Here is a 25,667-nt window from a genome sequence, read left to right as displayed (position 1 = left end):
ATATTGTGAAAAATCACATTCTTAAAGATATTTTGTAACTTACACCTTTAAGATTGTGTGTTTCCTATTTATAAATAAATCACTTTTCCAATCACATTGGTTATCTTAATAACACAGATTTGTAGGTTTGGTGAGTATTCTATCTCCGTTTAATAAGTGGAGAAATTAAGACTTGGAAAGACATGGAATTGCACATAAAGGTCACGTTTTTTCGTAGGCCAAGGATCCCAGTTCTCTGAGGTTTACTAGTTAGTGCCAGTCAGTAGTGTCCATGAGCTCATATAACAGAGTGGTCTAGCCTAGGCCCGAGTCACATTTAAGAATATGGGGTAGTGGAGTGATGGGCATGAAGGAGGCACGTGATGTGATGAGCACTGGGTGTTACATATGACTGATGAATCACTGAATATTACCTCTGAAACTAGTAATACACTATATACTAATTAATTGAATTGAAATAAAAAAAAAGAATATGTCTCATCCAGGTAAAGGGAGTGTAGTGGTGGGTCAGGGTTTCAAGAAGAGGGAACATGTGGGCAAAGACCTCAAGATACTAGGGAGCTTGATGCAGTTGAGGATGGAGGAATCTGTGCAGCCAAATTGCTGTGCAGCAAAGGGACAAGTGGCATGAAACAGGGCTGGAGAGGCAGAGGCCAGAGCACGTAGGGCTTGTTCAGCTGTGGTGAGGCTTTGAGATTTCATACCAATGGTAAGAGGAAGCCACTAAAAGGTTTTACACAGAGGAATTATTAAATGTGAACATTTCCCTGTTTTTGCAATGGTGTTGCAGGCTTAAAAGGGTGTATCTCACCGCCCACTCCCCCCCCCCCCCACATCCTTCGGGACATAGGAATGTCTGAAGAGTGTAGAATGAAGTGAATTTCAATTGGGAATGACAGGCACACTCTGGGAGTGGCTGCAAAGGAAGGAAAGAAGACAAAGACATTGGTGGAATATGAAGACAGTTCAGCAGAGGAGGGATGTTTAAGCACACCCATGTAGTCGACCAAACTTTATTGGACAATTACTAGATTGCAGACAATGAAAAAGACATGGATAATGTCTTCAAGATGGGATGGAAGCAGAGAGGGGCAAAGGGGCGGGCCAAGAAGGCTTCACAGATGAAACGAGAGTTGAAGAGCATTTTGAAGGAAGAGGAGGAATTAGCTAGAGTGAGGGCTGAATAAGGTAGAGGAAGGAAGGAGAGGATTGTGGGTGGAAGGGCCAGTCTGTGTGAAGGCATATGGGAATGAAACAATGTGAAGCAGGCTAGAACAGAAAGGACCTAAAGGGCGAAGCGTGTAGAGAGTTTGTGGGGGAGGGATGGACAAATCACAAAAGGCCTCTTGTAGTAGGAATTTGAACTTGAATAACTTGTTATTCTGTGCTGGACACTGTGCTAAATGCTCATCTGCATCAGCTCACTTATTCTCCACCATAATCCTTAGAGAGGGACACTATTATGATCACCCCCATTTTACAAATGCAAAAACCAAGTCTGTGGATTGTTAGAAATAATCAAAATAGAATAAAACTGAAAGTGGCTAAAGCCAAACAGCAATATGCTTTAGATTAAAAAAAAAAATCACATTTAACCAGAAACTGAATACTGTAAATATTGAGCCAGAGGAATTAAGACCTTATGTTGTGAATTTTATAGGTGACTAAAGTTTGATGGAAGAGTAAAGCATTCTTGCCAATGTTTACGTCTGGAAAAAACTGACCCAGAAAAATTGGACTCGGACATAAAACATGAACTTTTGCAGTAGGAGAAGGAAAATTGGTAAAATCTTGAAGGAAGATTGGTAAAACTTGTTCTGTGCAAAAGCTCACTGATAAATTGAACTTTAACTTCAGAATTCAGAAGGAAGAGAGTTTATTGCAATAAAAATCATTTTGTCACAGTACAAAAATATTGGTGCTGAGAAAGAGCTTACTTGTATTTTATAAAACACTGAATATGAAAATGAAATTAGCTTAATGGCGTTTGTTCACTCTGGAGGAACGAGATATTTACATATATCTTTGCTTCGGACAACATTAGTATGATCTTAGTACATACATTTGAAACCATAAACATGGGTTCCTTGGGGTCCAAATCATACAATAAAAACTCTCTTTACTTGGCCACTGGGGCCTAGGAGAGGAGGCAAGGGAGGCTCCTGCAGGGACTGGAGGGTGACAGAGGCCCTGTTTCAGCCCAAAGACCTTTGAGGAGAAGAATGGTGACAGGGAGGGATTTGGCCATTTCGATCATGGGCGCTTTCTTGAAAGAATGCATGTTGAACCAGAGACATGAGTTTGGGTCACACTTCCACTAGTGTCTGCTGCCCTCTGCTATTTCTGTCTTTACCACCTATGCTACAGGAGCCCAAAGACTTCCTCACATGTTGGCTGGGAACAAGGACAAATGCATTCCCTCAAAATGAGAAGTAACAGTTGGAAGAAATATGCATACAGGTTGGGAAGGAATGTTAGCTTCCCAAGAGGCGTGTGAGATGTCTTGGAGGAGGCTCCTCACTCCCTGAGGTCAATGCAGAACAAGACCATGTCAGAGCAGCGGTGCTTTGTGTAGGTCACTGTCTGTGGTCAAAGGACCATTCAGTTTCTTGATTTACCCCTAATGTCACCTTTATAAATCAGCCCTCATTTCTTGTTCACATTTCATCTTCAAAAGAACAATTAAAAATCTCCTACGGATATCACAACTATTGCTAAAGTTGACAGATGGGTACTTAATACATTATCATTAATTCAAATGTGAAAAATTTAAAAATAGCAAGTCTGCATCATTAGTTTCCAGTAGCACTTATACATTACTTGAAAACACATTTAATTCTATGCTCAAGTTAGTAATATGAAAACACATTTAATTCTATGCTCAAATTAATAATTTTTATATAGTATCCATTTCAATTTTGAAATTTGAATTTAGAAGCAGTTTATTCAGAATTTTAAACTATCAAAGTATGATATAGAAGGAGCTATACAGAAATGAGAAATGCACCTCTTTGAATAAGCTATGTACCTAGTATGATACTTTTAAAAGATACTCATTAATTTCTCATTCATTCAGAAAATTTGCCGAATGCCCACTGTGTGCAAGGCACTGGACTAGGTGCTATGGGTATGTAGTTGAATAAAGAACAATCCTGCCTTCAGGAGCTTACAAACTTTTCAAGATACTGTATAACAGGTAAGTAAGAAACGATTCCTAATGTAAAGAGGAGCGAATACTTCTTGCATTGAGGATTAGTTTGGTTGTCTTTGCGAAAGCTTCTTTCTTTTCATAATATGCGGCCTCATTTACAAATACTGGGTACACAGTACTGTCTCCGCCCAATGGAATACTCTTTCCCTCAAGAGTTAAAAACACAGGATCCCCAGGGTGCAGCGGTTTCCAGTCTTGATCCTTTCAGGAAACAATTAAAATATATAAGTTACATTTGGGTCTTCCCTCTTGCTTTTAAAGTCTTAAGTTGGGCTCTAGACAAATAACAAATTATAGCATTGTATAAAAAAGGAGATGCCTGAGAGATGTGTTGGGAAGCACATGAGTGTTCTGAGCTGAGACTGAGCCATTAATCTGGGCAGCAGTTGTAAGAGTTGCCCATTTAATTTTTATAACTGATACGTGTAATTAGAGTTTGCTTCAATACCAAATTTGCCTTAAATGTTGTCAAAGGCAGTAGAATATTAAAGGGCAAAACTAAATGTGCGTCTCCCAAAGTGTATATTCTATCTCTTGCTAGCTGAAGTTGAATTCTGTTCAGCAAAATTTAGGAAATATCCATTTAAGAGCCTTTAGTGTGCTGGACATTATACTGCTGGGGTGTGTACCATTATGCCTGCCTGCAAAGGGATTCTATTTGGTTGGAGCTCCAGAGGGGAGGCGGGGATGGGCTGGGGCAAGTCTAAGATAAGGTGAATGTACCCCGTGGTAACAACTGAGTTATCGGAAAGGTCTCGCATTAGGGATCTGGACCGTTGAACCCTCACGCACTAATGATGTCACATCACAGGAACCCTAAACCAGTCTTTCCCAAACTCTGACATGTTTGCAGATGGTGTATGGATTTTGTTAAAACGCAGATTCAGATTCTATAGGGCAGGGGTAGGGCCTCAGAGTTTGTACTTTTAACATTTCCCAGCAGCACCTGGGAGTTTACTAGAAAAGCACAATTTTACTCCCCACTGCAAACTTACTAAATCAAAATCTTCACGTTAACAAATCCCCAGAGATTCACAGGCACAACATTAAAATTTGGGCAACACTGCATTATGGCAATTTTCTCAACCGTGACTGCACATTGTAATCACTTGGGATGTTTAAAAAATATAGATTAGTAGAGGGGCTGGGTGCATTACAGATGCATGAAATCAGCATCTCAAGGGCAGGGCTCAGGCATCATTAATTAAAAAAAAGTTATTTCAAAATTTACATACGGTAAAATTTATTCATTTTTTGCATAGCTCTATGAGTTCAGACATAGGCATAAAATAGAGTCAGGTAATCATACAATATGTAACGAAGGTGCATGGTTCTACCACACGCCTCCTTCGCTACCCTCACACTACTTATTTATAGGTCACTATTGGTTGGTTTTGTGTTTTACAGCCCCAGGTGATTCCTCAGGACAGTGTGTTGGAAACTTCTCTGGAGCAGTGATTTTCAGCCAGAGATGTGCTTCTAGAACAAGTGACGCTGCTTCTTTGCCACACCTGTGGGAATTCCAAGGGTGTGCAGGGCTACCCAAACCTAAGCCACATGAACATCACCCGGTGAACCTAATGCATTTCCTGTGTCCACCTTGATGAATTAAATCAGAATCTCTGGGGATGGGACCTGGCAATCAAGATGTTTTCAAAGCTCCTCATGTGATTCTCCTGCAGCCCAAGTTTGAGAAGCACTGCTTTGGTAGCTTTTGTAACAGGTTCCAAGCCTTTGTGGGTCTATCCTCTAGATCACTCCAGTGAACATCCCTGATTGAGAACCCCATCACTCTTAGAGCAAAACCTGGACTGTGTCTCTAGCTCCAGAGTCTACTGTCCTCTCTGTTCATTCCCTACTCTCCATTGACACTGGTCTTGCTGTTCCTCAAACACACCAAGTCTGTTCCAGCCTTAGGGCCTTTGGACTTGTCTTCCACGTGGCTGACTTCTCATGGTTCAGGTTCCAGATTCAAAGCCGTCATCTCAGACGGAGCTCTTTCAGACCATTCCGTCTAACAGGAACCCTCTGTTAGGCTCTATTACTCTGTTATTTCTCTTATAGTACTCATTACAATTTGAAATGATCTGGTTTATGTGTTGTTTATTTATTCATGCTCTGTTCTCCCCTGATTAGTATGCAAGCTCTGTGAGGGACCTTGTCTATCTGGAATCTTGGGGCCCAGAACAGGCTTAGCAGTCATTCAAATATACTTATTGCAATAATTAATGAATCACTTGTTTGGTTGGATCAATACCATCCTTCCTTTCAAGATCTACTACTAACCCTGTTTGTTACTGATCTCTGCCTCACTTCTCAGCCTCTACAGCATGATTTTTATACTCTTCAAGGATCATTGAGGAATACAAATATCAAAAACAAAAATCCTGTGCTGTAGCCAGTTATGACACCTACATCTTGGCCTGTTTCTGCGCTTGCTATTTTTGTTACCTGTAGTGCTTCCTCTCTCTCTCCCTCAATCTTTATCTTTCTTTCCTTTAAATCACTGTGCCCCTTCTTCTGGTTTCTACCTGGATCCCACTAAGCCACAAAGCACAATTTGCTCCACTTGTCTGTATTTTTGGGCAGGCTACTTTATTAAGTTGTAAGTCTGGATCAGTGGCTTTCTACCTCGATTACCCAGGCCAATAAGATCAGATGATCTGAGTGGGATCCTGGCACCATTATGTCTCAAAGGCTCTCTAGGCATGTAGAGCCAGAGTTGAAAGCCCCAGACTAGATAACTCGCCAGGTCTCTTCCATCTCTGATGTCTGAGGGTGAGTAGGGGACTCATGATGGGAACAGATGTTTTAGGTTTTGGAATCCTTGCTCCTCCTTTTTTCTACATTTACCTTTTCCAGATTTAAACCTCTGACACCCTCCCAAGAGCCTTTTGTTCTCCCTTAATTATCCAATAATTGATCAAACAAGACAAGGAAGAGATACTGGGGTTCTGAGGAAAGTGAGGAATGCTGGCGGAAAACACTGCAAAGAAAGAGGTTCTGAGTGTTTTGCTCTAACTTATTCAGTGCTGATCACAAGGAGGTGGCAGCAACGTGGTCAACTGCAAAGAACATTAGTTCTGGATCTGCCACTGATAGCTGTATGACTACGGGAAAGATCTAATTTCTGAACCTCTGTTTTCTTTTCTTTCTTTCTTTCTTTTTTTTTTTTTTTTTTGAGTGTAGTTGACTCACAATGTTACATTAGTTTCAGGTGTACAACATAGTTTATACCTTCTGCTCTGCTCACTGCAAGTGTAGCTATCATCTGCCATGATATAGCCCTATCACACCTCCACTGACTATATTCCCTGTGCTGTGCCTTTTATCCCACGATTGATTCATACCATAACTGGAAGCCTCTGTCAGCCTCAGTTTTCTTGTGTTTAAATAGATAAAATAATTCCAAGTGCAATGGGCAGGAATTTCACCTTCCCTGAGAGGCCTTGTCAGACCCCTTCCTTTCTACCTCATTATTCTGGTATAGCATCTGGTTATCTTGTTTTCTAAAACCACAGTTTAGAGTTTGGGATATCAATACCATAAATACCACAAGAGTATAGGCCATGTGCGCAGATGTATCCCCAGAGTTAGCCCAAGCTCTACTCGATAAACATTTACTGAATGAAGGTCTGAATACTCTACCTACACTGCAGTGTTTTTGAGTACCCAAATGTGCTAATGTATGCAAAATGGATTATAAGGTGTAAAGTTCTATTTGGGGACATCTGGGTGGCTAAGTGGTTGAGCGTCTGCCTTTGGCTCAGGTCATGATTCTGGAGTCCCAGGATTGGGTCCTGCATTGGGCTCCCTGCATGGAGCCTGCTTCTCCCTCTGCCTGTGTCTCTGCCTCTCTCTCTGTGTCTCTCATGAATAAAGTCTTTAAAAAAATAAAGTTCTTTTTGAAAGTTGGGTCTCATTATTTTGAATGTTAAACAAAAAAACAGCAAATGCTACCTGCAGATTAGGGTGGATCAGAGCAGCAATATCTCCATTTTCATTCCTGGGATAGTCAACTTTCTCCATTATTTTATAGACTTCAATAGCACAAGGAGGAAATTCTTTTCCTATGGTGAAAACAATATGTATAATTAGTGACTAAAAATGCTTCTTGAAAAAAAGGAAGTTGACACTTTAGGGAACAACAGCAACCAAACAATGAAGATAGACAACTACAGGAAGAACATACCATGTTAGTTAAGGATATTCATAAACAACATTTGACCAAAAGAAGTTCTCAAACTATTTCTATTAGTACACTGTGCACAAACACACTAAAGGATAGATGTAGAAAACAGAACTTGAGAAGCCAGTGTAGGAGAAAGGGAGGCTAGGATGGGAGTCAGGATACCCAGGCTTTAACCTAGCTGTGCAATCTCAAGCAAGATGCTTCCCTTCTTGAGGCTCACTTTCTTCACCTGTCCAATGAAAGTTTTGAACTGCCTTATCTTGGAGGCCCTTCCAACTCTGACATTCTATGATCATAGAACCTCAGGAGGATTTCCGGCAGGTTAGATGACTTCAGCAGCAGGCCCCATCTCTCTTAACTAAGTATTGTGAGACCTCAGGATGCACGCAGCCTGTCAATAGTGGGGTCCTACTTCCAAAGATGCAGCAACATTAAACAGCCCAACGGCCAGAAACTTGGAAAAGGAGTAGTTTACGTGTATGTCAGACAACTCTGAGCAACCAGGACGACCCGATACTGTAGTATGTTTGCAACTCAAAGGAAAATCTTCTTTTGTCTTTAGAGCAGAAAGCACAGCCAGGATTGGACTGTGGAGATCCTGTGATTGCTTCTGTATCCTTTAGCTTTTGCTGCTTCACACACTACCCCAGAACTCGGTGGTGTCATATGGTGACCTTCAATTTAGCTCATGGTTCTGCGGGTTGTTTGGGTAGTTCATCCGGTTTAGGCTGGCTTGCTGATTTCTGACTGGCTTGCTCATGCATTTGTGATGTGCTGGCAGGTCAGCTGGGGGCTGGATGACCTATGATGTCTTACTCTCATGTCTGGCATTCGACAGGCTGTCAGCTGGAGCTAGGGTGTCTGAGTTCTTTGCTTCATCACCTCCCATTATTCAGCAGGTGAGGCTAGGCGAGGCTGACCCACGTACTGGCAGTACAGGGTGCCTAAGGGGAGCAAGAGAGTAAGCTCTAGCGCACAAGTCCTTTTCACATTTCTCCTGTGGCACAAAACACATAACGCAGCCACGCCAGATTCAGCAGGTAGGGAAATAGACTTCATTTCTTGGTAGAAGGATCTAAAACACCACATTGTAAAAGCACAGACTCAGGGAACAATTTGTGGCCATTTTTACAATCTACCCCATTCTCCAGGTGAAGATGGAAACTTATTAGGTGTCATCTCCTTAAAGCAGAAGGTCCATGGGAGGAAAGGAAAAAGTGCTAGAATACAAAGGAGCATGTTTTTGCTACTTCAAATCTCAGAGTTCAAAGGAGCCTCAAATGCCCAACTTCATCAGTGCTTGAGTCTTCTCTATATCTTTCCAGCCAAGTGGTCATCTTACTCTGGCTTGGACAGCCTCACAAAGTGTGGTCCATTCCATTGTTAGCGTTGTTAATTAGAAATTTCGGTTTCTAGGTAACTTTATCCCACTGATTCTATTCTGCCCTCAGAGTCACAGAAAACATCTAATTGTTTTCCAATATAGTACTTCTAAAACTCTAATATAAAGTCTTCTTTTGCCAGTCTGAACACTCTTATTCACTATTCATATGTGGTCACATTCATGAGCTTGTATGGGAAGGTGCTTTGTAAACTGAAATTTTATGCACGTCTTAGGGATTATTCTTATTACGGTTTTCAAACTCTTTAGCATTCTCAATTTTCTCCTTGGCCTACCTCTAGTTCATAGATGCTCCTCCTGAAATATGGACTCAGAATTTATTCACAGTTCCCCAAGTGATGTTTATTCAATGCAGAAGAGAGACCATCATCTCCTTTATTCTGGGCTTTTTTTTTTTTTTTTTTAAACATAAAAGCAAACTTTACACCTGAAATGTACTTAACTTAAAACATTTGCTTTGGGCAACTGTTAAAAATTGTCAGGACTTTTTGGGTCCACCTTTTGACCCTGGATATTTTCCTGCAAGCTTCCTGCCACTTTTCATTTATATATAAGTATGTCACATATATCTTTATCCAACTTACTAATAGTTTTGAGTAGCACAGAGTCAAGGATGGAGCTCTTCTGCACATTTCTAGAGATTTTTCTCTAGGTGGTTATCCCTTTGTCAGCATTCTTTGGATTATGGTGCTCTTTCCATGTTAGTTAAAAATCCACCAAACTAGAAAGTCAAAATTAATAGTGGTTTAAAATTTTTGAACTGCAGAATCCTTTGCTTAAGTGAAATGTTATAGGAAAGAGCAAAAAAACAGAACTGCTCTGGAGCTACTGTCCTGGAATGTCCCAGAGCTCTTAGAATAGCAAGAGATCCCCAACCCCTGGGGTAGAAGTCTATGGATTGTGATTTGGAAACCATGTTTTCCCATTCAGATCTGTGGCCTTCTACCTGGATACATAATTTCTTAACATATTGTAGTCCCACACTTATTATTTGAAGGGTTTCTTGTGAATTAGTGGTTGCCTTCCCAACACCAGGTCTATTTGAGACTATAGACCCTCTTCTCAGATAAAGATGGTAAAAAGCTGATTTTCAGTCTTTATGACTTTGGAGTCAAAAGATTCCCAAGTACAGAAGAAATTCCTGTGATTGCAATAGGGTGCACAATCTACCGTTAAGGAATTAAATGCCCCATGACACTGAACTCTTCTCCAGCTTTGTCTCTATAATGACCCACTCCACAATAATTTCAATTCAGCCTTCTGGAATAATTATTTACATAGTCTCTCTCTTTCTCTCTTTAAATAATTTTTTTTAAGTTTTAAAAGTTTTATTAAATTTTTTAAATTTTAATTCCAGGATAGTTAATATACAGTGTTATATTAGTTTCAGGTCTCTTTGGTTTTATTTTAATTACACCTTATTCTAAAAACAAAAAAATTACACCTTATTTTAAAAATTTAAAGTAAATTTATTTTTAGTAATTAATAGACCTTTTCCTGAAGTTTTAGGTTTACCAAATAAATGAGCAGATAGTAGAGTTCCATATATCACTCCACCATCAGCCTCATTTAATTATTTTTTAATTACACAAATAACACATGAATGCATCATTCACTTCAAAACAGAACAAAATTAACCTGTTTTTTCCTCCCCTCCCCAGTAATCACTGTTACCAGTTTGGTGTGTTTTCTTCTAGGACTTTTCCTGTGCATTAGCATATATATAAGTATTCTAGTAAGCATTTATCATTATTATTCTGAAGAAAATTGGTATGCTGCATGTTTTGGTCTGTAGCTTGCTTTCTGTAATTAACAATGTATTTTGAAGATCTTTCCACATTAGTTTATTGAATTGCTCACCGATGGATCAATATTCAGGTCATTTATATTGTTTTCCTCTTACTAGTGAAGCTGATACCCACCCTTGCATATGACCTATTGGGTATCCATGTGCTTGTGTTTCTTTGAGATATGGAATTGCTGGGTCATAGGATTTGTGCATTTCAAAAAGTTGATACTGTAAAAATTCTCTCTAAAGTGTCCTTACCAATTTATACTAGCATAGATGAGAGCACCCTCTTTTCCTATGCCCTTACCAACAGTTAATATTATCAGATTTTCATATTTTTTCACTCTAATGGGAGAGAATAGTTTCTCATTTTAATTTGCATTTCTCTGATTACTACTGATATTGGACACCTTTTCATATGTTTAATGGACATTTGTACTGGAAATTAGTAGGAAAATGAGAATTTTATTTGGGGAGCTTTATCTGGTAGTTGCTTTTCTTAAATGTGTCTATTCTAGTCATTGAGGAATGGCTGAAGTGAATAACATTTTTAAAAAGCATCTATTATCATGATCATGGCAAATTTGACAATTGCTATTTCAATGTTTAGTGATTAAGTCACTATGTGTGCTCATTCCAGCTCTTTTTTTTCTGATTTATTTATACACATACACACTAACAAGGAAACAATTCCTACCTCCTACTTACCTTCATTGAAATTATGTATAAAATCAAGAGCATACTTAATCATTTTTCTCATTTGATCCAAAATATCAGCTCTCAGAACCCCTTGAGGTTGGGGACCAACTTCTATACCTCGGTACAGAGGGGAAATAGTCACATTTATATAAGTATTACAATATATTATAAAGTTGAGCATTTTAATATATCAAGATCTATGATCCTATCATTAAAATTATTAGAAAGGTAGACCATGTAGCATCACAGGAAATATTTGAGACAATGTTAGGCAAAAAATAAAAGCAGAACATTTACATGTACATGTTATGAGCATAGTGAACTAAGACTGGGAGAGATCATGGAAAAATATCAAAGAATTATATTAGAGTAGTAAAACTTTGGGTCATTTTTCTTTAAATTTCCTTAAATATTGTCAAAATATTTAAATATCATAATATTGAAAACGTAACTGGAGTAGACAAATTTATATTGACAAAATAATTGGTGGACACAAAGAGAAACTGTCATAGACCTATTCCTTAGTTTTGACAGGAAGAAAGTCATCCATTTAAGTCACAGAAATCTAGAGCCATGGATGTAAGTCAACATGACAATCTATGTGACCCTAGAGCAACAATTTTGCCCTTAGCATAACAACCCATCCTGACATGATAGTGCAATAGTGTTAGTTTTCCTTAGAATGGATTTGTATCCATTTCTTTTCACTCCAAACCCAATCCATCCTCATATCTACAAAATACTCTTCCTCTAAATGAAATATTTAGTCACTCCCCTCCTGTTCCAGTCTCCCATACAGTCATCCTTCTAGTTCTTACCTTCTCTACTTTTAAACCATTGACCAAGTATAAAATCATTCATTCTCTTTCACTCAATTCATATGTATTCATATACATTCCTTTTGTCCATTTTATTTTCACCCACTTCTTTTATTTCTTAATTCACAAAACTTTTCTGTATTTGATCTTCATTTTTTTATTTGTTGTGCTTAGCTTTCTTGTATACACGTTTCGACTATGTTTAAGCATGTAGTGTTAAGTGTGGCCGAGGTATGCATCTTGTGTATAAATGATTTGTACAGACATGCAAAAATGTATTCAAGGATATGTTATGGAAGACATTGTTAGTTGCCAATCCAAAAGCCATTCCACCTTCCCCCTTTCTAACAGAGTCCTGATTTTGGTTGGGTATCCAATCTTCCAGGTAAGGGCACTTTTCTCCAAGCTCAGGTGTAAATGTGAGTAATATAAGTCATCACAGTACTCCCAGTACCCTAGTTCTTGAGAATGGATATGTGACCTGGTTCTGACAAATGGTTACAACAGAAGGTTTGTGAGGGGAGTTCCTAAGAACTTTCTTAAACCCACTAGATACTGTCTTGTTGGCATATGATGCCTAAAATTACAGTGGGCATCTTGTGGCCATGGATTGCTTAAAAAAAATGGTGCTAAAGATGGTAGACTAGAAAGATAAAAAGAACCTACCCCCTCATAATGCTGTTGAGCTATTAGATAAAATAATAAATTTATTTTATTGCTTAAGCCATTTGTTTTTTTTAATTTTTTTGATTTTTATTTATTTATGATAGTCACACACACACACAGAGAGAGAGAGAGAGAGAGAGAGAGGCAGAGACACAGGCAGAGGGAGAAGCAGGCTCCATGCACTGGGAGCCCCATGTGGGATTCAATCCCAGGTCTCCACGATCACGCCCTGGGCCAAAGGCAGGCGCCAAACCTCTGCGCCACCCAGGGATCCCTGCTTAAGCCATTTGTGAGATAGAAGGTGTGGTGTGGGCAGTCCTATGTGGAGAGCAGATATGATGGGTAAGAGTGGGTGTCTTACCCAGAAGAGTCAGTTATTAAAGGGTTTTTTCCTTTCTGATTGTGAGTGAAATATAATAGGGTTGCCATATTTTCTAAACCAGCAATTAACTTTGACACTAAGATCCTGTATCAGAGAAGAATGTTTAAATTTGTAGAAAATGGCCACAGCATAGTCTGAGTGGAGCTAAAGAAGTAATGGTCATAAGAGTAAATCTTCTGAGTCTCAAATGAGGCCATGATGGATCTGGGAGAGTTAGTAGAAGACTCTGTCTAGTTTCTCTTCCATTTGTGTGTGTGTGTGTGTGTGTGTGTGTGCATGTGTGTGTGCGCCAATGCACAGGTGAGAGACAGAAACAGAAACTGAAGAAGATTCTAGGAGCGGCTGGCTGCAGCAAACTGCTTCTTTCTATAATAAAGTTTATCTAGAATGATCCTGCAACATTTCAGCTGCCTTGGCAATAGAATGCAAAGGTGGTCCTTGTCGGAGGCTAGTAGAAGCTAAAGTAAATTTGTATGGGGCAACAGTTTTGGGTATATTATAAAATGTTGAGTTGGAGATTGTTTCTCTCTGATCATTAAGTATTTTTCCCCCAATGAATGGATGGTATAAAAATATTCCAAATAAAATAGCAAAGTTACAGGGAAGAACATACAATATTTCTAATTATTTATGATGATCATAATACTCTCTCATATTGAAATGTTTGAAAGGTTTTGCTCTATTTTTCAGGCCCAAACATATCGGTAGGTATTTGTTTTGGTTAAGAGCAGCATCACCCCACAAATATCATAGACCAAGACTGCGTTTCAAAGTGCAGAAATCTTTTGATTTTTTTGGTGTCCCAGAAACAAGACCTCTATTCTTTATTGCTAAGCATTTGGTTTGTTTCAAATAATTACCTATGTGTGAATATTTAGCTTACCCCAAGAGATCCCTGATTTTGCACCAAATTATCAACAATTGAATAACCAAGATAGCTATAAATTCTTTTTTTAAAATAAATTTGTTTACATTGTTTGACTTTTTTTTAAAGATTTTATTTATTTATTCATGAGAGACACAGAGAGAAAGGCAGAGAGAGAGAGAGAGAGAGAGAGAGAGAGAGGCAGAGACACAGTCAGAGGGAGAAGCAGGCTCCATGAAGGGAGCCGGACGCGGACTGGATCCCGAATCTCCAGGATCACGCCCTGGGCTGAAGGTGGCGCTAAACCGCTGAGCCACCCCGGCTACCCTGACAACTTGTTTTCAAATTAAATTGCTCTTGGGCACTGGGGGTTATTCTGTATGTTAGTAAATTGAACACCAATAAAAAATAAATTAAAAAAAATAAATAAAATTGCTCTTGGTTAAAATCATTTGAGATCTAACAAAAATATTTTAAGATGTGACAGCAATTTTAATTACTATAGTATAGTCTGCAAACAATTACGCTAGCAGGTCACTCAGGAAGAGAGTGGAATATAGATAAAAGAGACTGTGCAAGCCTCCATGTTGGAAGTTGCTAGAAGGCAAAGGTGAATTCACAGCCTAGAAACTGACAGGGCAAACAAGTGAATGGATAGCAAACAGTTAGTGGGAGACATGACTGCAAATCAGGTGCCTAAGAGGAATGTTGAGAGAAAAATTTTCGTGGGTCTTTTGTGTTTCTGCATGTCTTGCCAGCAAGACACTGACTGCCTTGGTTCCAGCTTATTTTTCAAGAGTGTTTGTATAGTGAACAGTCTTGGAAGACAGAAATGATCTCTTTTTAGGCACAAAAGGTAGGCATGTTTACTGAACATTATAAAGATTCAAATTTCCTCAGCTCACTATTTCTCTCCTGGAATGTAGAAAGATGTTCAATGAAATTGAGGAAATCTGATATAATTAGAGCCTGCCTGGAGTTAGTCTGCTTATTACTTGACAGTTATAAGCCATAATGATAAGCAAGGTAACTATAAATATTCTTCAAGAAATAATTTTCTCAGAGTTTCACATAGGACGTATTTTGTGCAATTGTGACAATGGGAAATATGACTTACCAACAGGATACTTGGCTATAGAACGAGTGGTTGCATATTTGAGGGAAGGATGCTCAATAAGATAAACATAGCAGGGTAATGGAGCCAAAGAATTCTGAAAAGAATTTAAAACATCTTTCTTATTATGTAAAGACCATACACTTTGTTCTCTTTGCCACTAGAGAGTCAATAATGCCTTCAATATGTTTTACTACATCAACTAAGATTAGTAAGACAGCTTTATGAAACACTCTAAGATTCAATGCTGTTATTATTGCTTTGAAAACACAGTAGTGAATGACATATGAAATTGAATTCTGCATAGCTTTCTGATAGCAGGTACATTAAATAATTCTCAAGGACCATGATCAAAGAATATGAAATAAATTTTCCTTCTGAATGGATTTGGTTATTTTTGTTTTCACCACTGGTTACAGTTTTTAGCCTCATATTGGTCACATAAAGAATTTTGTTTCTACCCCTATAGTCCAGGTCTGTGCAGATGTTAGGTGAATTCCCCCATCTCCACTTATCTGAATGAGAATTCAAGATATGCTTCCAGGTTTTGGTGACGTCAGCCATGCTGCTTCTATGCCTGGCAACTGGAGCATTCGATTCTTCCTTTAATGAGCAACAAAGAGTTGCTGCATTATGAGCTCCCACCAGAACTACTACTCCCACCAGAACTCAAGGGAAACAGAAATAACGATTATTTTTTACTATCTGCTAGGTGTGAGGCTAAATGCTTTAAATACTTTAACTTATTTAAGGCTTTTAACAGCCATATGGGTAAGTGTTGCTATAATGCCCATTTTATACAACAAGGAAGGCAAGGTTTTGGAGTGGGGTGTCTTGTCCAAGGTTAGTGAATGAGAAAGCAAGGATTATAAGCCTAAATTCTCCTGGCTACATGGATCAAACTCTTTTCACTAAACTAGACTAGTCCTCTGGAAAGAAGAGAATCCATTACATAGAAATAGACATATATTTCATTATTTGTGGTTTTCCTTGGTTGTTATTTTTTCTAGCATTTTTTTGCTAGCTATAGGATTGCTGAATTTTTCATCTTGTAAATTTCTGAGCCTTAAAATGATTAGCTTTACGAAGTACTGGAAGAACAGATGTGTGTTGGGGTATCAGGATCAAATGCAGACAAGGGTAGAACTAAAAAGAGCCACTCTTTCTATCACTGGCCTTTAGTCAAAAGTAAGTGACTATTTCTTGAGCTTCCTAGAACTAGAATTGAGCTACTTCAACCACACCATTTTAAATGTTGGTATTAATTTTACCAAATAGCCTATGATTTGGTGGCTATCTGGATAAAAGATTTATAATCTTAAAGACTCAAGTATCCACAACTGTCTTGTTATTTTATTTATTCTATGTATTATTTTACTCATTTCCTCACCTTTGTTTCTGCCTGTCAACACTGCCTTTATTCTGGTGCCCCTCCTACTCCCTCATCTCTCCTGGACCCCTTCTTCTGACCCTTTTCTGGTTGTTCAGCATCTTATAATTGACTAAAAAGTACAGGAACTATGCTAACTTATAAATTAATAACATTGACATTACCTTAATGTAATGAAACATTTGAATTAAAAGGTCATTCCTGGAATCTTCAAGAATAAGAGTGCACCCCATGTTAGAAGTAGTGTTGTGAAGGTCAAAAATAATGTCATAGGAATCTTCATTGTCTTTTGGGCCAAATAAATGATTTATTTCTTGAGCCCTTCTCACTTCATATGGTAAATCCTTTGACACTTTTTTGCTGTTATTAGGAGAAAGAAGAAGATTAACAACATCTGTGGCTAAGATAACATAAATATACAATAAGAACACAGTGTATCAGGAGCCAGTTGCCAAAACTTTAATATAAAAAATCTGTAAGGAAAGTAGAAACTTATTTGAAAACTTCATAAATAAAAAATTCCTTTTTTTTCTCCAGTGTGGTTTTATGTAATGGTGCATTGGTATGCTCATAACAATAGTTCATTTATGTGGCTGATCCCAGAAAGGGCATTTCAAATAGAATTTGCCATTCGACTTCAATGTTGAACAAAATTCATTCATTAACTTACTAATTTTTAAAATGTTATGTGTATTGGGCTATTTTATAGAGCTAGATTATCAAGCACACACATAATTTTTTTTTTGTCCTGTAGCTAATTTTCTACTGCACAAAAATAGTCAAGCTTAGGTGATCATGTTATCTAATTAGGGATTCTAACCGAGGTCAGGGACTACTAGTGGCCCACGGCAAACTTTACAAAGTCTGTAAACTCTAAGAAAATGCAGAAATTTGCAGGCATATGCATATATATTCTTTTTCTGGGATAAGTTTTTATCGAATTCTCAAATAAGTCTCTACCTCCCCTTAATCTTTAGGATACACTTTTTCTTACTGTACATGATGGTGATTTAAGTTTATTTTTCCTCATTAAACAAGGATTAAATTCAACCACTTCTCTGTAATTCCATCTCTTTCTGTTTCTCATTTTTGCTAGTATCTTCAAGGGCCCTACAGTTTGAACCTGGGTAATTCCTGACTGAAATGCAATCAAGAAGGTGGAACAGCCATTTTTGACTGTAAAGCAAAACTATGAGGACAAAGGCTACATACAAGGATTGTGCAGTGGGAAGATAGAAGAGACCTGTGATACTAATGATATTATTGAACCACTGCAACCAGCTCTGGACTTCCAACCTGTGCATTTATTTGTAAAAAAAAAAAAAAAAGAAAAGAAAACATTTATTTAAGCCACTGTTTTCAGGTTTTATTATATGCAACCAAACATAGTTCCTAATGGATAGATATGCATTTTAATGTTTTTAAGATTTATTTATTTATTTTAGAGGGGAGGGAGGGGCTGAGGGAGAGGGAAAGAGAGAGTCTCAAGCAGGCTCCCTGCTGAGCATGGACCCCCCCCAATGTGGGGCTCAATCCCAGGACCCTGAGATGACTTAAGCCAAAATCAAGACTCAGCCGCCCAACCAACTGAGCCACCCAAGTGCACCTAGATATGAATTTTAAATGTTAATTCATGAAAAAACTGTACTAGATTACTCTACCTTCAATTGATTTGCTTCTAATTCTTCCTTGTGTGAATAAATGGCATCACTAGCCGCCCAGTTGCTTAGAGCTAAGGCTTAGAGTCTTTTTTTTTTTTTTTTTTTTTTTTTTTTTTTTTTTTTTTTTTTTTTTTTTTTTTAAGGCTTAGAGTCTTGAAAGATAATGGACACTGCATTCTCCTGCCTGGGGTTTCATAGGGGGAGTCCCAAGAGATGAAGCTGAAACAATAGGTAGGGGCAGGATCCTAAAAGTCATAACAGCAATACCAAGTTACTTAAATCTACACTGGATAGTAGATTTTTAAGAATTTTCAACTGGAGACAGGCATGATAAGATCTGTCTGGTTTGGATGATCTCTCTGCTACGAGAGTCAATGGCGGGAAGGATTGGAGTAAGGCGAGATACAGAGATTCTTTAGGAAGCTACTCTAACTGTCCACAGAAGAAATAAACTAAGGAAGTTAAAATGAAGAGGAAGATTGGATTTGCAAAATATTCAATACTTGAATAAATGGGAAGATTTGGTAACTTACTAGACACAGGGCTTGAGGAACAGGGAAGGTTTCAAGTTGATTTCCATGGGGGATTTGATGGGTACTGGTGACATCACTGAGATGGTGAATATAGGGAAAGGAGTAAATTTGACAGGGAAGACAAGAGAAGGGAATTAACTTATCTATTCTGTAACTTTCAGAATCACTCTGAGAGAGAACTGTCTAGCCTCTGAATAGTGTTGAAGTATAAGAACTAGAAAGTAAATTTAAAAGACTGCTCTCACTGAAAATGCATACTATTAGGGCATCTGGGTGGCTCAGTCAGTGAAGCATCTGCCATTGGCTCAGGTCATGATCCCAGAGTCCCAGGATGGAGCCCTGCATTGGGCTCCCTGCTTGGCAGGGAGTCTGCTTCTCCCTCTGCTCCTCACCCTGCTTGTACTCTCTCTCTTTCTTTCTCTCTCTCTCAAATAAATAAAATCTTACCAAAAAAAAAAAAAAAAAAAGAGAAAGACAATGCCTACTATTGAGTGGTTATAGTAAGAAAACTCACCCCAGTCCATTTCAGAATTATTTGAGAAGTTAACATGCTAACTAAACGAGTTATTCTTCAACAAATTTTTGTAATATAAGAGCTAGTTAAAACCTATTTTAGGTGACCAGATAAACCTTAATTGTATCGACATACCTCAGTCATGAAGATAAAGCATTCCTGAAATTTAAATGTATGCTAGTAAAAATATTTGTTTCACAAAACATAACTAATGTATACTTTTCTCTAGAAAACCTCTATTTCATAAAGTGAGGCATATTTGTACTAAAAGTAGTAACCATATTTTCATCAGCTGTGAGACTAAATTTAAGAAACTCTAAACTGAAGTGTTTATTAGAAAATGGGTACTTAAATCCGTGCTGTGTTAGTTGCTCCTTTGCACATCTTCTACCTTGGTTGTCTTCCAACTTGTTGTGGGCAGAAACCATTTTGTACATAGCCTTGTACTCCCATGGTACCTCGCACAGTGCCCCGTGAAGAGTAGGTGTTTAATAATATTTTTAGGTAAATAAAAGAAAGTGGTAAAAAGCAAATACTAACAGCCCTATATATCTACACTAAGAGCTATAAAGATGTAAGCAAAGGGGAAATAATATTATTTATACTATGTGTTATGAATAATACCTAGAGTGTTACTATTGCATACACTGTGTGCAACGTATTATAAACCAGCTGCAATTTAAGTTCAGAAAATGCAGGTAAAGTGTCTTAGTTGCATTAAAAAATAGTAGTCAACCACCTAGAAAGCTAACAAATATGTACGCAAGCATAGTGGCAAAACACTAATAAATTACAAAAGACTATTTGATCTGTTTCTTTAAAGATACGGTTTAAAAATAAAAGCCATTATTATTTATTGTCTCCGTCTATACAGAATGCATTCAAAAAGAAAATCAGTTAAGAATTGTCTTACGTTGTGAAAAGTTTATAAAAGAGCATGTGAATGCCCAGTTTACATAGCTGAGTAATTCATAGCGGAGTATGCTTAAAAGTGAAAGTGATCTTATTCACAACAGTGATTATATGTACGGGCATGTATATCATGTGCTACCCATACATGTTCTCATTCACATATACCACTTTTCACACACATACCCATACATGCACCTATGCATACAACACAAAATGTAGCCTTACCCAAGATTTTCAGGATCAAAAACTCGATTCAGGTCACAGTCAATATATCTGGTACACTTCTTCACTGCTCTTGGGTTGGTAATAAATGGTTTTACCTCCAGCCCTGTTCTCTGAATCTCAGTGTCATTCTCCAGCCAGTGCTTAACTAGAAATACTCCTGTTAATTCATTCCCGTGAGTTCCTCCAAAGATAGCAACCTTTTTAATAGGATCTTCAGTAACATGATAAGAAGTCATTTTTATCAAGTAGTTTTGTCTGATTTCTGCAATTCAGAAAAGAGATCAAATAAAACTTAATTTCTTAAGAAAAGTTTAGAAATTTAAATACAAATGAGACTTTAACCAAAGTGCAAAGTGCAGAGTTCTCTTGAGTGGAGAATAATTTAATATTCTATCACAAGTTCTGAGCCCTGTTTATTATAGGGACACTCCCTTCTTTAGCCCTGCCCTTTACCATATTTGGATTAAAATATGCAGAGATGAACTAGATACAGCTGTTTAACTTCTTACTCCCTCACATGGTCAGTAGATCTAAATGCAATAATAAATTAGCATCTCATACTAATACAAAAATTCTGTTTTCCTTTCAGCTAGAATGTCCCCTACTGGTGCTTCTATGACCACTTGTAATAGTAAAAATAGTTTATACCTTTCTAATCCTCAAAAATTAAAAAGTTTAAAAAATGTATAAAAATAAAGAAGTGGCTCATAATATGCATGCTATTATTTGTTATTTATGTTTCCACTCACATTTAAAAATATTTCTTCTCTGAAATGAGTTCAGATCCTTTTCATATCGGAGGGCATTTGAATCTCACCTCCATAAAACAGCCAAAGGCAGGTCCTAAGGGCCTCCTATGGAAGCAGCATTGTTTCTTTCAGTATGCCTTTTCATGGTCAGAGATACAAGAACCAAATAAATGATCCCTAGGACCTAGAAATCTACTTCGAAATATGCTTTAATTTGCTTCTGATGAAGTTTGTGGTAATTCTGTCAATTTCTTTAGGATTCTTCCTCACTGTTTGCCTTAATACTAAAGGAAAAGCAGCAGGGAGTAATTTTCAGGCCTGTGTAATACCTGAAAATGTCTTGGGGCATGCTGTATATACTAACCAAATTATGAGTTTATTATAATACACAGTCTAATTTACTGGCAGAGCAGACTTTTCACTGGGATGTGTTACTCAGTAGGGGGTTTTATTAGGGGAACTATCCAGAATACTAAGATGATTACATCCCTTTGGAGAAATGACTCAGCTAAATTGGATTTGATTTCATGCTCAACCATCCAGAAAGTCAAATACGTTCAGGTACTGGAAATACTATGTACTAGTAATGCCGGATTGTCTGATAGGGGTACAACAGGAATAATACATTACAACCACAGAGAAGTTTCATTTTTAACAACATTTCCCACATGTTATCTCAGTTTCTTCATATATTCACTTTCTAAGATAGGGTGGTTGGGTATTGACATTCCCATTGTAGTGCTAAGGGAAAAGTCTCTCAGCTACCAGGAGAAATCTGGGCCTGGGACCCAAGTTTTCTGATTAAAAGCCCAGTGTTTTTTACAGAACAGGATGCTTCCTGTTATTTTTGGACTTCCCCAAAGTTCTAATTTTTCTCTTTTGGAATTCACATAAACAGTTACTACAGTGTGCTCAGGAGACAAACAAGCACACAAACAAAACACATGCTGGAGAATACAAAATGTGAATATTTCATTATATTTAATAAACTCATCCTTATATTACTCCTTTAAGAGATTATAATGCAGAGAAGGAGCAAACAACGTAATGAAATCTAAATTTACACATTAAAATTACTATTCTAACCTAAGAAAAAGCCCCTGTAGCTTGACTTTCTATCCACATCAAAGTACACCGAACACTTCAGGGTAGAGATGCTGAAAACAAGCCTACATATAAACAAATGATAGTTGTATTGTTTACTTTGGTTTTAAGAGTTGTAACTATGGTGAATTATTAACACTTGATAATGTTTTGTTTCTCTTCTGCTGATTGTATTTAGTTCTGTCCTTTGCCCTAGTCTCTCTGGAAATGCTGCCTTGGCTATTTACTCGTAACTGGCACAAATGACCTGCATTTCATGGCTTGTTTTATGGAATTTTAACAGATCAGCACTTTGAAGCACATTCAACATTCATAAATAAAGTTTCCCTTACATGTCAAAATGAACAAGTTTGTTGAGAGTTAATTAATTGCAGTAATTCTGTCCTATACTTACCTTGTTTATTGTGTACAGAGTTTGTCTTCTGCGGAAAGCTTTATTAGAAAAAAAGGAGAGCATTTCCTTAGAACTAGAGCACCAGAGGCTTTTCATACTCTTATACCAAGTTAACTTCCAAAAGATTTTTAACTCCCTGTTTCCCAAAGCACACTAAATTTTTTAGTCCTACAAAATCTACAAATTTTTATTAGTCTAATTATTTTTTGAGAATTCAAAGAACTGATAGCATACAAAGTGGAACCCTTTCTAGTTATCACCATTTCACTATTAGGTTGAGTATTTAATGTACTAAGTATTTAAAAGAATAAGCCTAATAATTTCTAGCAATACAAATGCTTTGTAGGGAAGGTGGTGGCTGATTTATTAGTAAAATAATGTAATATAAAACACAGGGAGAATAATTTTTTCATAGTCTTGGTCATCCAATAAATTTATACAAAAAGTTTTGTGGGAGACATATTTAAGATTTCATTTACAAAATGGTATGACTAGGGGATACGGAGGATCTTCTCTCCAATATCACATATAAAGTGTCTCATACATAATGCAATTGTCCAGCAGTCATGTAATCAAACTACTCTATTTAAACTTTTTCCTTCTTCTGTGGCTCTCTTGCTGTCATCCATCCTGATCAACTTTTCAGATGAAAATAAATAAATGCAACCAGAGCAAGATAGGGGATAAAACAGACAAGTTTATACACTCTTAGTAAAGATTCCACATTGCTCATGTCTGTAGTCCTGACAGATGTGGCCCAGCATGCTGCTCATAGCGGGCTTAAAGTATTTTCTTTTAAATGAGAAATCCATTTTGGGGGTGTGTGGGTGTGTGGGCTATGCGTGTATATGTATATATCAGGTCAAAACCTGCTTCCCTAAAGCTTTTACTCATTTTTAAAAAAAATCTCCTCTTTGGAATCATGACAACTAACAAGTCTTTTCAGAAATTTTATTATGTGAAATCTTTTCTTTTCCAAATTAAATGAAGACACACACACTTCCTTCAACTTTATTCCTTAGTTTGGCATTCATACTCATTCTCCTTCTGCTTTTTTTTTTTTTTTTTTTTAAGAGAGGACGATGGGGCAGAGGGAGAAGGAGATAGAGAATCTTAAGCAGGCTCCACACACAGCTGGGAACCTGATATGGGGCTTGATTTCACAACCCTGAGATCATGACCTGAGCTGCAATCAAGAGACCAATGCTTAACCACCTGAAACACCAATGTGCCCCTCATTCTCCTTCTTTTGACCTAATCTCATTATTTAAACAATTTTTTATTTAAATTCAATTAATTAACATATACTATCTTACTGGTTTTAGAAGTAGAGTTCAGTGATTCATCAGTCTTCTATAAAACCAGTGCTCATTACATCTCATGCCCTCCTTGGTGTTCATCACCAAGTTACCCCATCCCTCCACCCCTCTCCATTGACCTAATCTTACAAAAGTTGACCCTCCAACAGGCAAGGGTTAGGAGTGCTGACCTCCAAGCACTTGAAAATCCTTGTATACCTTTTGACTCCCCAACAACTTAAATTACTAACAGACTGCTGTTCATTAGAAGCCTTACCAGTGGTAAGGTAATATATACATATACATATTTTGTATAATAAATAGTAAGCTGAGGGAAAAAATGTCATTAAGAAAATTCATTTGGGGAATATAAAAAATAGTGAAAGGGAATAAAGGGGAAAGGAGAGAAAATGAGTGGGAAATATCAGGGAGGGAGACAGAACATGAGAGACTCCTAACTCTGGGAAAGGAACAAGGGGTGGTGGAAAGGGGGGTGGGTGGGGGGTGAGGGGTGACGGGGTGACGGGCACTGAGGGGGGCACTTGATGGGATGAGCACTGGGTGTTATGCTATATGTTGGCAAATTGAACTCCAATAAAAAATTAAATTAAATCAAACAATCTATAAAAATAAAAAAAATTCCCTTATTTTTCTATTTCTCTTAAAAAAAGAAGAAAAAAAGAAAATTGTGAGAGAGAAAAGACATGTGCAGTGCTGTACTCTAAAAAATCCATGTATAACTGGACCTGCCCAGTTCAAACCTGTGTTGTTAAAGGGTCAACTGTACCAATACGCCTCATGGTTTCATAGTCCAAGGCCTGTGCAGATAACCTTCCTTTCATCTCTAGACCCTCTGCACGTTTTCATTCACCCACCCCAGTCTTCAAATGGTCAAAAGTTATAGTAACAACAAAATATGACCTTTGACTCCAGACAGAGCTAAGATGACCATTTCTGGCCTATAGTAGGTATTCAGAAGATAGCAGCTACTGTTTGACTTAAAAAGGGTTAACATTTCTTGGACATTTACTGTGTGCCAAGACTCTTAATACTCCTAACACTTTGAGGGCGGTTTTGATTAGTTATTGCTGTTTTACTGAGAAGGGAGATAGAGGATTAGTGGAGGTAAATAACTAGCCAAGAGCAGGGGGCCGGCAAGTGACCATCTGCCGGGGGTGGGGGGAGGTGGGGGCGTGGAGGAGCCCCACGGTCCCTGCACCGCGCTGCTCGCTCTCCCGGGTCTCCGTGCCGGTTCTCCTCACCGTGCTCGCGCAGCGCAGGCCCAGCCTTCCTGACTGCCCTCGGGTGGGCGGATTGGCAGGCCGTCCCCTAGACCCAGGCCTCAGCTCTCCCACCGGACTCCAAGCGACTTTAATTCCAAGCCCTGCCCAAGCAAGGTCAAGCAAACCCTATGACCTGGTTTTGAGGCCTTTGAGTTATTCTTTTCTGGGCGAACTCCCAGCGTCTTAAAAACGGATGTCTAGAACCTATAAAAATGTGTGTGCGCTGAGTGTTGGGCGACCAGGCCCGGGTACGGCACAGCGGCCAACAGAGCGGGTCTGTCCCTAGGGCCTTTCCTGCGCCGAGGGCCTCACACGTGCGAAATGGGAGGGGCAGGTGCGCTAACGTTCTCGTTCCCGAGAGTGGGGGGCAGGTGGCTTTCTCACCCTCCACAGACAGGGCGGCGCCATTGTGCCAGGTGGCCCCTGCGCCTGCGCAGTTGGAGGCGCGGGTAGCGGCGCGCCTGCG

At 38.3% G+C, this 25,667-nt stretch overlaps 1 protein-coding gene across 4 annotated transcripts; it reads right to left on the bottom strand.

Moving 5' to 3' along the window:
- Positions 1 to 1,859: 1,859 nt before the first annotated feature.
- On the bottom strand, positions 1,860 to 25,665 carry ASPA (aspartoacylase). 4 transcript variants are annotated; one of them, XM_025476081.3, is made up of 8 exons: positions 25,586 to 25,665; positions 22,621 to 22,658; positions 20,374 to 20,635; positions 16,693 to 16,888; positions 15,142 to 15,235; positions 11,303 to 11,410; positions 7,172 to 7,281; positions 1,860 to 3,412 (listed from the first exon to the last, which is right to left on the bottom strand). In XM_025476081.3, the coding sequence occupies exons 3-8, from the start codon at positions 20,607 to 20,609 to the stop codon at positions 3,215 to 3,217; spliced, it is 942 nt and encodes a 313-aa protein (XP_025331866.1). In that variant the 5' UTR covers positions 20,610 to 20,635; positions 22,621 to 22,658; positions 25,586 to 25,665; the 3' UTR covers positions 1,860 to 3,214. The 4 variants fall into 4 exon arrangements, with proteins under 4 accessions (XP_025331866.1, XP_048970234.1, XP_048970235.1 ...); XM_049114277.1 differs by lacking the exon at positions 25,586 to 25,665 and adding an exon at positions 25,181 to 25,533; XM_049114278.1 differs by lacking the exons at positions 22,621 to 22,658; positions 25,586 to 25,665 and having other exon boundaries at positions 11,303 to 11,404; positions 20,374 to 20,778.
- Between the last annotated feature and the right edge of the window lie 2 nt (positions 25,666 to 25,667).

Source organism: Canis lupus, chromosome 9 (assembly GCF_003254725.2).
Source record: "Canis lupus dingo isolate Sandy chromosome 9, ASM325472v2, whole genome shotgun sequence".
In the NCBI taxonomy this organism is placed as follows: Eukaryota; Metazoa; Chordata; class Mammalia; order Carnivora; family Canidae; genus Canis; species Canis lupus.
Note: the sequence above shows the minus strand (reverse complement) of the source record. Positions and strands in the feature narration are given on the sequence as shown.

What these genes read in the sequence shown, in the direction of transcription:
- ASPA (XM_025476081.3), bottom strand. Translation starts at nt 20,609, where the DNA reads ATGACTTCTTATCATGTTACTGAAGATCCTATTAAAAAGGTTGCTATC. An exon ending in AAATGTTTCATTACATTAAG is followed by an intron (nt 15,236 to 16,692) that starts GTAATGTCAATG and finishes AATTCTTTTCAG; the next exon opens with AATTCTTTGGCTCCATTACC. An exon ending in TATAGCCAAGTATCCTGTTG is followed by an intron (nt 11,411 to 15,141) that starts GTAAGTCATATT and finishes CTCTGTACCGAG; the next exon opens with GTATAGAAGTTGGTCCCCAA.